The sequence below is a fragment of the Primulina eburnea genome, chromosome 11 (assembly GCF_022965805.1).
Source record: "Primulina eburnea isolate SZY01 chromosome 11, ASM2296580v1, whole genome shotgun sequence".
Taxonomy (NCBI): domain Eukaryota; kingdom Viridiplantae; phylum Streptophyta; class Magnoliopsida; order Lamiales; family Gesneriaceae; genus Primulina; species Primulina eburnea.
In genome coordinates, this window is record NC_133111.1 from 33,084,203 (window position 1) to 33,099,923 (window position 15,721).

Below are 15,721 nucleotides of genomic sequence, written 5' to 3' on the forward strand. Positions count from 1 at the left end.
TGTTGCTTTAATTTTGATTATATATTAGGAATCTATAATTCCAATATCACAAATGAATCTTGATGATGACTGGGTGAATCGGGTCTAAGTGCGGTGGGCGATCCCACCAGGTCAAGTTACCTTCTGTCCTGATATATATATATATTGGATTTTTAGATGAAATATGACCGGGCTTTGATATGTTTGCACACTTTTAAGAGAAAGAGAACGTTGGGGTGCCGAAGTATTCTCCGGTGTGGCCATTTCAATGTTCAAGTCTGTCAATTGATTCCTATTTTTCTTTTCGGATAGATAGTGTATATGTATTTATTGCAAGATTATCTGAATGCCTGATTTTTCAAACGAACCTGATATTCATTGGGGTGAAGTCAATGATGGTTTTCGTTTTCAGTGCCCAACTGTTACTTTTGGCGAGATGGTCGCCCATACTCTGTTCACTGTCACTAACAAGTTTGACAACTCATGTTTGTTTCAGCCTAGTCTTATTACCCTTAAGTGTGCTGAAATACTTCATAATGATGATTAAGTCATGGTGCCTCACACATGTGATCTTGGAGATTACACATGTATCCCCATGCTCGAGTAAATAACCGTGACACGGACCAACGTCTCTTATTTATACTACCCAAGCTCTGACTACCCGGGCTCTTACTACTCGAGCTCTTGCTCCTTTCGTCTTTCTTGGCTTCATAACTACCCTGAGTCAGGACCGAAGATGACCCACCCAGATATATTATGCAGGGGTATCACCACCCCTCCCTAAAATAGTCGGGCTAGAGTCCTACTCGCTGTCCCGAGTAATCTGAATGTGCTCTGGGTGGGAATTTTGTCACGCCCCGAGACCGGGGTTAGTCGAAACCTAAGTTGTTTTACAACCACACAATTGAAAACCACAAGCCTCGTAGTACAGTATAAACCAAAAATCAGTTTATTACTCATAATCAATCAAAAGATTTTCTTTACAACGTAGATTCTTAAAAAGATAAAAATATACGGAAGCGTTTACAACTTACTAAAGCAAAACTAAAATAAACTTCTTGAATCATCTTATTATTAGCCCCAAAACTGATCTTGCCCATCTTCCTCGATTTTCTTTTCTGATTAGTCTGGGGAGAGTAGTGTAAGGGGTGAGCGATATGGTCGTCACTCAGCAAGAGGGGGCCGTTCGAGCACAACATAAAAATATTTACATAATTTTCGAAAATAATACATAAACATATAATGCTTTTCATAACGTATCATCATATTCATATCTAACAGCACTGCGATTTTTGTTAGAAGGTTTACTGATATCAGTCCCTAATTTTTAATCCTCTAAGGGGGCGAGACCATAAAACGGTTTTATCCCACCGTGAAGGACCATATGCTGGGATTCCCACCCATTTTAGTGAATCCTCAAAGTGCCAACATGTAAACGTACCAAAATCGCACAAAAAAAAAACGTAGAAATAGAATGACGGTGCTCGACCGAATTTTTCGAAAACAAGAAAAGACATAACCGAAATTATGGATTTAAAACAAGCCCACTTACAATATTTTGAATGCTAAAAAAACGTGAAGGGTTGCTGCGCTGGGGGATCGAACTTCCTTCTCGGTCCGGATTCCGGCAGAGCTTCCCTACTTGAGGATGAAAGGTTCGAAATTATGGAAAAGGCTAGAGAGAATTTCGAAATTCCAAGGTGTGAATTTCAAATGATGAGAGTCCTCTATTTATAATGGCGAGATGAAAATCTTACCATAATTGGTTGATATTCCTTCCAAAATTGCGAGATAATCATTCCTTAATTATCGAGATAAACATTCCATACTTAAATCGGGCCATAATTAATAAAACATGTATATACATTGAAATTTTCGAATTTACGGCTTCTGGACAGGATGGATGAACGTAGACTGCTTTCTTGTACAGGTTTGTGATTTATCTGGATTGTATTGCAAATTTGGTAGCTTCTTTATCGACAAAACTTCCTTAAATGAGATATATTCTTTCCAATTAAGTTGACACATTGCCTTGTATGTAATATTTTCTTCCAAATAGGTCGATGTCCAGCCTTAATTTATCGTGTATCTTGCACTGGATTTTGAATTAAATATATTTATTGGCTTGTAATTTCAAATATCATATATTATTTAATATTTTTGGATTTATTATAAATCGAAAATAAATTCTTATACATGTCTATATTTTAAAATTGCACTCCCAAAATTTCGGGTTCTCACAAATTTCACATGATGTAGGTATGATGTTAGCATGATAAAAGCCCTGGCAGTCGAAAGGTCGGATGTTGCTTTGATTCCACGTCTGTCTTTACACATGTCCTGCACAATTTCCAAGGTACATCATGTCCGTTTATTTGTTTAGAGATCAACGATCCAGATTGAATACCCTTTTTTATATATAAAGCGATCGATTCTCACTTTTTTTTCACTTTTGTGTCCTAACGCTCTTATACACAAATCTTTTCTTATTCAGTCGTTCTCAACTCCCTATTCCGGTGATTTTTACATTCTCCGTTCAATCCTTTCTCTTGTTTAATCGTACATTTTCTTCCTTTCATGCTAAAATATGTTTAATTATACTTTTTCTACAAGTGGAGCAAATGCACGCGACTCATCTAATTATGAGTCTGCGGCGGTTCGTTCAGACTCTTCCACCTCTTCTAAAAGACTGGTCCGGTTTTGCTTAATTGTCATAATATTTTAAATAACGACGGTTTATAGCAAAAACCATCGCTATTAATAAAAAGTTGTCGCTAATTGCCACGGTTTTATAAAAAATCGTCGCAAACTGTGTATAAATATCGGTGTTTTCGGTCCATTTTCCTCCACAATGCTTTACATTTACGATAAATATTTCTCTCTTAGATGATTTTAGTTTCGATTTAGGGTAAGTTTTTTTCGGTTCAATTCTTGGTAAATTTTTAAGTATTAGTTAAGATCATGAATACTATTAGTTTAGTCAGATTTAAGTTTTTTGGGTAGATTTATAAATTATAAAAGTAATTTTTTTATTTTACTTTATAAATTTGCGACTGATTATGTCTAAGTCGTTGCTAATTGAAAATCGTCGCTAGTCGTTAGCAATGGTATATCTTAAATCGTCGCTAATTAGCGTACCGATTTTAGCGACGGCGTTGTCAAAAGTATATCATAAACTGTCGCTAATTAGCTATGGTTTTTCAAATCCGTCACAATATGATAGCTACGACAACAGAAATAATTTTTGTTGAACGTGCTTTCAATAACACCATCAATTACAACAGCTTTTAACCACCAATTGCACAGTGCCCAGTCTCAATCTATCACTCAATCACAGGCCGTTCCGTCATTGTCTCTCTTTGCGAGATCCAAAAGTGGAGAACGACAACGGATAATATCCACTGTCGTTTTACGTTTTTCTTGTAGTGGGTAAAGGCAAGGCCCACGCTCCCGGCTCCCCGCAACCTGACATCCAGATGCCCTCTAGTTCTCTTCATGGGGAGTACCCTTCGCCTGAGGGCTGACGAGGACCTAAGGGTCCTCGGGGCCATCCCTTCCTCTTACCCTATTCTGATCCTGAGTCCCTCGGACAAAGCAGACCAACCCATGAAGGGTTTCTATACATTCTTCTGTGACCAGGTCCGTAGTGGTCTCTGATTTCCTTTCCTATTTTTACATCGAGGTGTCTCGTTTCTTTGGGGTCCACATTAACCAGTTTCACCCTAATTCATTTAGGATCATGGCCTCAGTTTATGTTCTGTTTAAAATTGACAACATGTTAATTAATCCCATTATCCTTCACTATTTCTTTGCCGTGCTGGTTTGATGACAACGCATTTTCTCTGTCAAGGTCTTCTTTCGCCTGCTGAAAAGGCTCATCACAAGCATAATTCGTCCTTTGTACCTCTTTTTCTTTAACTGTCGACTCCATCCTATTTGCTCGTCCTTTTCCTTGTCTTTGTAGGGTCTTCAGATGCTAGTATTGGTTTATGAAGAAGTCGCCTCTATCAGCCAAGAAAGAGACAAATCGGGCCGGGATTGCTAACGAGCTCCACTAGCAAGTTCAATGCTTTGTACATATTTTAACAAATTATTCGGCCTCATGCCTCACGGGTTTAATAATTCTTTTCACATATTTAAAGGAGAAAGAAGTAATTTCTTTGATATTCCGATGATAAGTATAATAAAGCGTAACACTTTTTCAGATGAAAAGCATTCCAGGATCTCTTCAAAGATTGACCCAGGTCATTTTCTAAATATAATGCTCTAGAGCTAAGTCTACACACCACTTTGTAAGCTCCTTCCCACCAGGATTCTAACTTTTCCACATCCCCAGCTGGGCTGGCCCTCTTCAAGACAAGATCACCAACTTGAAATTCACGAGGTCGGACTTGCTGGTTATAAGCTTGCAAGACTCGTCCACGATAAGATTCTAATCGAATAGCTGCTCTTTCTATTTTTTCTTCTACCAAGTCCATTTCTTGAGCCGGGTTGTGTTAGTCTCTCTTGGATAAGTTTGAACCCGGGCCAAAGTCTGCCCAATCTCTACTGGCAACACAGCTTCAGATCCGTAAAGCAGAATATAAGTAATTTCTTTAGCAACAGTCCGAGAGTGGTTCAATAGGCCCATGGAACATTGGGTACTTCTTCTACCCAATCTTTTCAAATATCTTGCAACCTAGCCTTTAAAGCTTGAATGATTACTCGGTTATTGACTTTCGTTTTCCCATTAGCTTGAGGGTAAGTTACTAAAGCAAAAGACTGAGTAATCTTCATTTCTCTACACCATGCCATAATTTTTTTCCTTTCGAACTGTCGGTCGTTATTAGATATTAACTTTCTTGGTAATCCGAATCTGCAAAATGTGTTCTTCCACAAAAATTTTAATACCTCATTTTCAGTGATTTTGGCCAGGGACTCGACCTCTGCCCATTTAGAAAAGTATTCAACTGCAACTAATATGAATTTCTTTTGGGCTCGTGATATTGGGAAGGTTCCCATAATATCCAGACCCCATTGATTAAAAGGGAAAGATGCTCGAACATACTTAAAAAATGAGGTCTGGCTGTGGAAAAAAATAACACGACGTTGAAATCCTTCAGAAGACTGGACCACCTCCCGGGCATCTACATCCATAGTCGGCCACAAGAATTCAGTGAGTAGTGCTTCCTAGGTGAGTGCTATTGTCCCGAGATTGTCTCCACAGCACACTTCATGAATTTCCTTTAACACAAACTTAGTTTCTACCCCGACCTAAAACCTGAGCATAGGGCCCTGCAATGATCGACAGTAAAACGAGAACAATGCCTCTTGATTTTTTGAGCTTGTTGAGGATCTCCTGACAGCTGGTTTGTTGAAAAAAACTCGAATAGGGGCGTGATCCATGATTTATCCTGGGAAGTTACTGGACCGGTATCTATGTTTGATACCAGCTTGTGCGATTAATAACATCCATGTCCCCTTTTCTTGCTAAAGAGAATTCCATCTTGCCGAGCTCATCATCGACCCCAGTATTTTCCTCTCTCGGAATCTGCTCTGAACTCCAATCAGTACAATTTTCTGATAGTTCTTGAATGGTTCTTAATTAATTCTTTAAACTCCCCTCCCGGACTTCATAAGACCATTAACTTGTTGAATTACTAGTTAAGAGTCTGAGTCGTTCTTCCTGGGCGGTCTTCATCCTTATTACCACTGATTCATACTCGACCTCATTATTTGAAGCCCGAAAGTCCAATCTTACTTCAACTTATTCTCACTCTGCTACCTTCTTTACTGGCTGCACATTCTACACATACTCTCCATACTTCTTCATGCCCGGGCTGCGCCTCTCGATAAGGAAATCTAAAAAGGCTTGAGATTTTATGGTAGTCCTAGGTTGGTAATTGATGTCATACTCTCCGAGCTCTATTGTTCATTTTACCGGCCTCCCTGAAATGTCCGGATTAGTCATGATTTTCCTGAGTATTGGTAAGCACAATGATAGGATGAGAGTTATGACCAATACCAAGGCCATCTTCTCCATCTCAATATATCTCAACTCTAAATCTTTAAGAGCGTGGCTCACATAGTACACGGGCTTCTGGTCAGTTCCTTCTTCTTGGATGAGGACTGAGCTGACGACATATTCAGTAGCAGATAAATAGATTACTAACTTCTCTCCCAACCCAGGCTTGACCAAGATGGATAAACCTGCTAGGTGGCTCTTCAGCTCTTGGAAAGTGTGCTCAGCTTTTTCACCCATACAAAATTTTGGGCTTTCCTTAATACCTGAAATAAAGGATATCTCTTGTGTGCTGATCTTAATATAAAACGAGACAGGGCAGCAATCTTGCCGTTAGCTTATTCATTTCTTTGATAGATTTGGGAGAGGCCATTTCTGAAACAGCCTTGACCTTTTCAGTGTTTGATTTCAATTCCTTTCTCGGTCACTATAAATCCAAGATATTCACCCCTTCTGACCCCAAAAGTGCACTTCAACGGGTTCAACCTGACCCCGTATCTTCTAAGGGTTGAGAAAGTTTATTTCAGGTCAGGATAAATCATAGTTTATTTCAGGTCAGGATAAATCACACTATTTTTCTTGATTCAATCAAGATTTCATCCACATAGACCTCCACATTTCTTCCTACTCGCTCTTTAAAAATTTTATCCATTAAGCGCTGGTAGATGTCCCCTGCATTTTTTAAACCAACAACATGACAGTATAGCAAAATTTCCCACTCGAGGTTAAAAAGATAATTTTTTCTTGATTCTCTCTAGACAAAGTGATCTGGTGATAACATTGGTAAGCATCCATAAAGCTCAGCAACTCAAAGCCCAAGGTGGAATCTACAAGCTGATCAATCTGGGGCAAGAGATAACAATCATTAGGGCAAGCTTTGTTTAAGTCCCGAAAATCCACGAACATTCTCCACTTCCATACCACCTTATGGACCAAGACAACATTTGATAGCCAAGTTTGGAATTGAAATTCCCCGATTTGGCTGACTTTTAGTAGCTCCTTTACTTGCTCTAAAATTATCCTATCTTTCTCATGTCCGAATGTCCTCTTTTTTTGCACCGCTGGTCGGGGGCTTGCTAGAGTATTCATGTAATAGCCGAGCCCGGTGTACGGTACGGTTTAAGCTTTGTATGTTTATTTGGGTTATGTGATTAGATGTTAAGAGTTGTGTTTATGGGCCATAGTATTATTGGTTGTTATTGTCTTGAGGTGTTAGTTGTTGTTGGTTGTTCGTTTCAGTGTTTCGGATCGATTTTGGTTGCATTGATATGTTTCTTGGCCGTGACCAGAGTGCAACCGCGGTAGTGCAAGCAGTGCACCCGCGGTTTACTGTTCATCATTTTATGGTTGGGAGACCGTAGCATCACCGCACCCGCGGTGAAGAGGACACCGCACCCGCGGTGCAGCATCGCACCCGCGATGATAGGAGTACCGCACCCGCGGTCATCGTGTGCTAGGATTTTGGTTTGTTGCCGTGAGCATGGCGCACCCGCGGTGTTTGTAGCAGCGCACCCGCGGTCGTGCATTATTGAGGTATGGTCGAGATTTAAGTGGGTAGTTGGCTTTACTTTCCTCATTCTTTCCTCTTTCATTTCGATTTTTCCTCTCTAGAGCTTAGGGTTTTCTTCATTTCTTTTGCTTCTTATCTTCGATTCAAGCTTTTAGTTGGCGATTCGAGTTGAGATCGAAGTTCTTCTTGGTGCTAGGAAGCTAAGGTAAGCTTTTGGTGTTATTATTTCATGGTTTTGGAGAAGAGATGATTTGGGTTTGATAGTTTATGTTGGTTTTATGGATTAATTGACATGGGTTCTTGATTATTGAGTTGGTGATGGTGTTATTAATGGATTATTGTTGTAGGTGGTGTATCAAGAGCTTAGATTGAGGTGTTCTTGTGGTTTGTAAGTGTAATTTCACCCTTGTGCTCACATGATAGTATATGTATTGTATTTCAAGAGTTTTATTGTGATATTCCCTTCCATTTGATTTATAGTATGTATTGATTCACTTGTTATGTATATTAGAGGCATTTCATGTCTCAATTATTGAAAAGGGAATACAAGAGAAAAGAAAGAGTATTCAAAGTGTTTGTTAATGTCATAGAGAGAGTTTAAATGCTTTATTTGGATTGATAGATACATAGTCAGATATTGCATGCAATTAGTTCATCAACGACCATAGGCTTATATCCCTCAGAGTAATCGATTTATATCGATGGGATATAAGTGAGACACAGAGATACTATTGATATCAATCCAACCAGAGTAAAGAGAAATACCATCCTATTGCTATGCTATTGCTATGATATTTATTTCAGAGTTGATGGTATTTATGATTTCAAAGCTATGTTTCTCAGAGTATGTTATGTCATTGCTATGTAAGAGTTCCACTTGCTGAGTTTTATACTCATTTCAGTTATTTCATGTGATGCAGATAAGAGCGACGGACCGGGACGTTGACTGTGGACAGGGGGTCATATGCATGCCATGTTGGAAGGAAGATTTTTGGACATGATCATAAGAATGATATTTTGTATTTTGCTTTGTCATTTAAATGATCATGTATATATTTTATTGTAAAGATGTTTGAAGAAATGTATTTTGAAACTCCTTCCATATATTTGAAAGAAAATTTTAAATTCCGCTGTTTTTATTTAATCGGGTCAGAGGTGTCACATTTAGTGGTATCAGAGCCATGTTCTTCGGACCAATGCATATGACTTCGTCTACTTTCAACTGCCCGGGTATGTTTTCTTTGGCATCTATCCATTGTTATCTATGGATTTACTTTTTGTGAGCACATTGTAGAGTATGCCACCTAAGAGGAAAGCCGTAGAGGGTGAGGATAGTTCTTCCTCGAGAGTTGTCGATGAGTTCGGCAAGTTATTGAAAGAGCAGGCCAAAGTTCATAGTGAGCAGATCCAGCAGTTGCTTCGATTGCAAGGAGCAGGTCAGGGCAGAGGTCAAGGTAGAGGGCAAGTTGCTCAGGTTGTTGGTACTGATGCCATCTTTTCTGCTTTCAAGAGGATGGATCCGCCAGAGTATGCAGGGAGCACCGATCCTTTAGTTGCTGTAGAGTGGATCAAAGCGCTTGAAGCAATCTTCGACCATCTCCAGTATGAGGATAAAGACAGGATCAGCTGTGCAGTATTCATGTTGGTTAAGGCTGCACGTATCTGGTGGAATGCGACCAAGGTTGGTGTTGATCTACCGGCTTTGAAGTGGTCAGAGTTCACAGACCTGTTCTATGACAAGTACTTTCCCGACGCACTTCGAGCTAGGAAGGTGACTGAGTTTCTGGAGCTTCGACAGGGAGGCATGAACGTTGATGAGTACATTCTCAAGTTCGAGGAGGGTTGTCTATTTGCTCCGTACATTGCTTCAAACGACAAGGACAAATGCGCTCATTTCATTCGAGGCCTTCGTGCAGAGATCAGGAGGGATATCAATATGTCCAAAGCTGTGACTTTCAAGGAGATTGTGTCCAAGGCTTTGTTGGCCGAGCAGGACGAGAAAGACATTGCCAGAGAGAGGCAAGCAAGGCATCAGGCCATTGCTCAGAGAGGCTAGAGTTCGAGTCAGAGAGGCAGGGATCGATTCAAGGGGAAAGGCAAGATGGAGTCGAGTCCTAGACCACCGACAGTTCCAGTTGTTCCATCTGATCCCGAGAAGCCTTTGTGTCCTAAGTGCGGTAGACTTCATCGGGGAGAGTGCAGATTTGGCACTCATTCTTGCTATCGTTGTGGCACGGCAGGCCACATTGCCAGAGATTGTCCCAGAGGAGCTAGCCAAGAGAAGGTGCAGGGTCGTATCTTTACGATGACAAAGGAAGGTATAAACCATGATTCTTCTGTGATCTCTAGCGCTATTTTGATTTCAGGCAGAGTAGCTACGACTTTGATTGATACAGGTGCTACTCATTCTTTTATGTCTGAGTTATTTTTGAGATCTTTGGGTATAGTTCCTTCAGTTCTTCCCCTCCAGCTTAGTGTTGTTTTGCCTTCGGGGGACGTGTTGTGCTCGACGTCTATTGTTTATGCATGCCCTGTTCGTATTGAGGAGCGAGTTGTTTTTGCTGATTTGATTGTTATCCCTATGGTTGCATTTGATGTTATTCTTGGCATGGATTGGCTATCGACCTATCGTGCAGTGATTGATTGCGTTGCTAAGACGGTGACTTTTGCAGATGATGGCAATAGGGAAGGTATGCTCGCCAGTGCAGGTACTTCGCTGTTCCTTCCTTTTATTTCTTGTCTTGAGGCTGAGAAGTTGCTGTGTAGAGGTTGTGATGTATTTCTGGCTTCGATTGTGGATGTGGATAGAATGATTAAGTTGAATATTGATGATATCGATGTTGTGAGGGAGTTTGTCGATGTGTTTGAGGATGATGTGCCGGGTTTGCCGCTGGATAGAGATGTTGAGTTTGTGATTGATCTAGCTCCAGGTACGGTTCCTATTTCTAAGGCTCCGTATAGGATGGCCCCTACCGAGATGAAGGAGTTGAAGATGCAGTTGCAGGATCTTTTGGACAAGGGTTTTATTCGTCCGAGTTCTTCGCCTTGGGGAGCTCCGGTTCTTTTTGTTAAGAAGAAAGATAGGGTCGTTGCGGCTGTGTATTGATTACAGAGAGCTCAACAAAGTGACTATCAAGAACAAGTATCCATTGCCACGGATTGACGATCTATTTGACCTAACTTCAGGGTGCCACTTTATTTTCGAAGATTGATCTTCGGTCTGGCTACTATCAGTTGAAGGTTAGGGAGTCTGATATCCCTAAGACGGCGTTCCGGACCAGGTACGGTCATTATGAGTTTCTTGTGATGTCTTTTGGTCTGACCAATGCTCGTTCAGTCTTCATGACCTGATGAACCGTGTATTCAAGTCTTATTTGGATAGCTTCGTCATTGTTTTCATCGACGACATCTTAATCTATTCCAAGACCAGAGAGCTTCATGCAGAGCATCTTAGAGTGGTTCTTCAGTTGTTGAGAGAGAGGAGACTGTTTGCTAAGCTGAAGAAGTGTGAGTTCTGGTTGGAGCAGATTTCTTTCTTAGGCCATGTCGTTTCGAAAGATGGCTTAGCTGTTGACCCAGCGAAGATTGAGGCAATTCAGAGGTGGCCTATTCCTACCACTGTTTCAGAGGTATGCAGTTTTCTTGGTTTGACGGGTTATTATCGTCGTTTCATTTCAGATTTTTCCAAGATTGCCTTGCCATTAACCAATCTGACGAGGAAGACTGTGAAGTTCGAGTGGTCCATTGATTGCCAAAGTTCATTCCAAGAGTTGAAGGATAAGTTGACGACAGCTCCTGTTCTTTCATTGCCCAGTGGTTCAGAGGATTTTGTTGTGTATACCGATGCGTCGAAGAAGGGCCTTGGTGCAGTTCTGATGCAGCGAGGTAAGGTTATAGCCTATGCTTCTCGCCAGTTGAAAGACTATGAGAAGAATTATCCGACGCACGATTTGGAGCTGGCAGCTGTGGTTTTCGCCCTGAAAATCTGGAGACATTACTTATATGGCGAAAAGTGTGAGATCTTCACGGACCACAAGAGTTTGAAGTATCTGTTTTCCCAGAAAGAGCTCAATATGCGACAGATGAGGTGGTTAGAGCTTGTCAAAGACTATGATGTGACGATCAGTTATCACCCAGGGAAGGCGAATGTTGTAGCAGACGCTTTGAGCCGTAAGTCGAGTTCTTCCTTGAGTTCGATGATTCAGAAGCCGTTGTTGTTGGACTTGCAGCGAGAGGAGATTTCCTTGGTAGTCCCTGGAACCATTGCTCGCTTTTCAGCGTTGGTCATTCGAGCTACATTGACGGACAGGATCCGTAGAGAGCAGACTGTTGATGTTCAGTTGACAGAGTTGAGAGCTAGAGCAGAGGAGAGAGGTAATTCAGAGTTTGGATTGAATGGAGACGGTTTGGTGACTTTCAGAGGCCGTATTTGTGTTTCCGCTGGTGATGATATTCGGCGAGACATTCTGACAGAGGCTCATACCGCGCCATATTCGATACATCCAGGCAGCACCAAGATGTATCAGGATCTTCGTAGACTCTACTGGTGGCCAGGTATGAAGAAAGATATTGCTTTGTTCATTCTCAGTGCCTAACTTGTCAGCAGGTGAAGATCGAGCACCAGAGACCTGCTGGGACATTGTTGTCATTGCCGATTCCTCAGTGGAAGTGGGAGCATATTACGATGGATTTCGTGACTGGTCTTCCCAAGACGCAGAAGGGTTTCAATTCTATTTGGGTTATTGTCGATCGATTGACCAAGTCAGCGCACTTTCTTCCAGTCAAGACGACGTATTCCATGAATCAGTACGCCGAGGATTACTTAGCAGAGATTGTTAGACTTCACGGTGTCCTCTGTGTCGATTGTGTCTGATCGTGACCCTAGATTTACCTCAGAGTTTTGGAAGAGTTTGCACAGAGCCCTGGGTTCACGGTTAGCTTTCAGTACAGCTTATCACCCCCAGAGTGACGGTCAATCAGAGAGAGTCATTCAGATTCTAGAGGATATGCTCAGAGCTTGTACTATCGATTATTCTGGTAGCTGGGATTCTAAGTTGCCTCTTGTTGAGTTCACGTACAATAATAGTTACAAGCGACGATTGGCATGGCACCGTATGAAGCACTTTATGGCAGGAAGTGCAGATCGCCCTTGTATTGGGACGAGGTTGGTGAGAGGAAGATGTTGGGTCCAGAGTTGGTCCAATAGACTGCTGATGTTGTCGCTGTTATTAGAGAGAGGATGAAGACAGCGCAGTCGAGACAGAAGAGCTATGCAGATGTTCGTCGTAGGCCTTTACAGTTTGAGGTTGGCGATCACGTGTTTCTGAAGATAGCACCTCTCAAGGGTGTGATGCGGTTTGGCAAGAAGGGCAAGTTGAGTCCGAGATTTATTGGCCCCTTTGAGATCTTGGACAGAGTTGGTGATCGAGCCTACAGGTTAGCCTTACCGCCAGATCTTGACAGAGTCCATAATGTTTTTCACGTATCGATGCTCAGGAAGTATATTGCGAATCCTTCCCATGTTCTTCGCCACGAGCCATTGGACTTGACGCCGAATTTGACGTACCAAGAGATTCCGATTCAGATTCTGGATCGCACAGTCAGAGTATTGAGGAACAAAGAGATCGACATCGTTAAAGTCCTTTGGAGGAATCATTTGATAGAAGAGGCTACGTGGGAACCAGAGGATGAGATGAGAGAGAAGTATCCTGAGTTGTTCGTGCTGTGACGTCAATTTCGAGGACGAAATTCCTCTAAGGAGGGGAGATTGTAATAGCCGAGCCTGGTGTACGGTACGGTTTAAGCTTTGTATGTTTATTTGGGTTATGTGATTAGATGTTAAGAGTTGTGTTTATGGGCCATAGTATTATTGGTTGTTATTGTCTTGAGGTGTTAGTTGTTGTTGGTTGTTCGTTTCAGTATTTCGGATCGATTTTGGTTGCATTGATATGTTTCTTGGCCGTGACCAGAGTGCAACCGCGGTAGTGCAAGCAGTGCACCCGCGGTTTACTGTTCATCATTTTATGGTTGGGAGACCGTAGCATCACCGCACCCGCGGTGAAGAGGACACCGCACCCGCGGTGCAGCATCGCACCCGCGGTGATAGGAGTACCGCACCCGCGGTCATCGTGTGCTAGGATTTTGGTTTGTTGCCGTGAGCATGGCGCACCCGCGGTGTTTGTAGCAGCGCACCCGCGGTCGTGCATTATTGAGGTATGGTCGAGATTTAAGTGGGTAGTTGGCTTTACGTTTCCTCATTCTTTCCTCTTTCATTTCGATTTTTCCTCTCTAGAGCTTAGGGTTTTCTTCATTTCTTTTGCTTCTTATCTTCGATTCAAGCTTTTAGTTGGCGATTCGAGTTGAGATCGAAGTTCTTCTTGGTGCTAGGAAGCTAAGGTAAGCTTTTGGTGTTATTATTTCATGGTTTTGGAGAAGAGATGATTTGGGTTTGATGTTTATGTTGGTTTTATGGATTAATTGACATGAATTCTTGATTATTGAGTTGATGATGGTGTTATTAATGGATTATTGTTGTAGGTGGTGTATCAATAGCTTAAATTGAGGTGTTCTTGTGGTTTGTAAGTGGAAGGTGTTCTTGTGGTTGTAAGTGTAATTTCACCCTTGTGCTCACATGATAGTATATGTATTGTATTTCAAGAGTTTTATTGTGATATTCCCTTCCATTTGATTCATAGTATGTATTGATTCACTTGTTATGTATATTAGAGGCATTTCATGTCTCAATTATTGAAAAGGGAATACAAGAGAAAAGAAAGAGTATTCAAAGTGTTTGTTAATGTCATAGAGAGAGTTTAAATGTTTTATTTGGATTGATAGATACATAGTCAGAGATTGCATGCAATTAGTTCATCAACGACCATAGGCTTATATCCCTCAGAGTAATCGATTTATATCGATGGGATATAAGTGAGAGACAGAGATACTATTGATATCAATCCAACCAGAGTAAAGAGAAATACCATCCTATTGCTATGCTATTGCTATGATATTTATTTCAGAGTTGATGGTATTTATGATTTCAAAGCTATGTTTCTCAGAGTATGTTATGTCATTGCTATGTGAGAGTTCCACTTGCTGAGTTTTATACTCATTTTAGTTATTTCATGTGATGCAGATAAGAGCGACGGACCGGGACGTTGACTGTGGACAGGGGGTCATATGCATGCCATGTTGGAAGGAAGATTTTTGGACATGATCATAAGAATGATATTTTGTATTTTGCTTTGTCATTTAAATGATCATGTATATATTTTATTGTAAAGATGTTTGAAGAAATGTATTTTGAAACTCCTTCCATATATTTGAAAGAAAATTTTAAATTCCGCTGTTTTTATTTAATCGGGTCAGAGGTGTCACAATTCAACTTATGCTCGGCTATATAAGCCATGAGCTCGACCTGTTCCGTAGGGGACCACCCAAAAACATCCACATTATTTTTGTAATCTCCTCCTGATCCTCTTCCATTAGTGCATGCACTTCTTCTATTGCATGAAACCCTCCAACCCTTTCTTTATTGCCTTTTATTTTCCTAGCTCTCTTCTTTTCTATCCAGATTGTCTCAACATAACATTTTTTTTGAGGAGGCTGATTGCCCGGGACTTACCCTACCTTACCTCTCACATGGAACTTGATCTTTTGATGATAAGTTGAAGTGACGACTTTGAAGGTGTTTATGATCGGCCTTCCTAATATGACATTGTACGAAGATGGCGCATTGACCAAAGTGAAAGTGGTCAAGACTTATTTTCTCGAATCCCCGGATCCTATCATTAAAAGGAGCATGATTTCCCCCCCGAGGATGAACTGTGTGTCTGGAAAAACCGAAGAGAGTTGTTTCTACTGGTTCCAGATTATAGCCTTTGAAGTCCATCTGATCTAGGGCCTTTTGGAAAATTACATTAACGGAGCTGCTCGAGTCAACAAACACCCGTCTTATATCATAGTTTGATAATTTTGTCTGGATTACGAGGGTGTCATTACGAGACAGGCTGATACCTTTCAAATCCTGAGGCCCGAAACTAATGGTCGGACCCTCTTCTTCTTTTGAACTACCCACCTCGAGAATTTATCGTCTACTCCACGCTTTCATGGCTCAATTAGAATATCTATCTGTTGATCTCCTATAGACCATTTTAATTACTCTCAGAATGGGGGATTCTCCCTACTTTTTTCCTCCCGAGCTCTTCTTGATATGGTGAGACTATCTTGAT

At 41.2% G+C, this 15,721-nt stretch overlaps 1 protein-coding gene across 1 annotated transcript; it reads right to left on the reverse strand.

Annotated features, from left to right (window-relative positions):
• Nucleotides 1–4,641: 4,641 nt before the first annotated feature.
• LOC140805540 (uncharacterized) lies at nucleotides 4,642–5,115 on the reverse strand. Its single transcript, XM_073161807.1, has one exon. The coding sequence runs from the start codon at nucleotides 5,113–5,115 to the stop codon at nucleotides 4,642–4,644; it is 474 nt and encodes a 157-aa protein (XP_073017908.1).
• Between the last annotated feature and the right edge of the window lie 10,606 nt (nucleotides 5,116–15,721).

Bases quoted from the DNA above. Each gene is read 5' to 3' on its own strand.
- LOC140805540 (XM_073161807.1), bottom strand. From the start codon at position 5,115: ATGGATGTAGATGCCCGGGAGGTGGTCCAGTCTTCTGAAGGATTTCAA.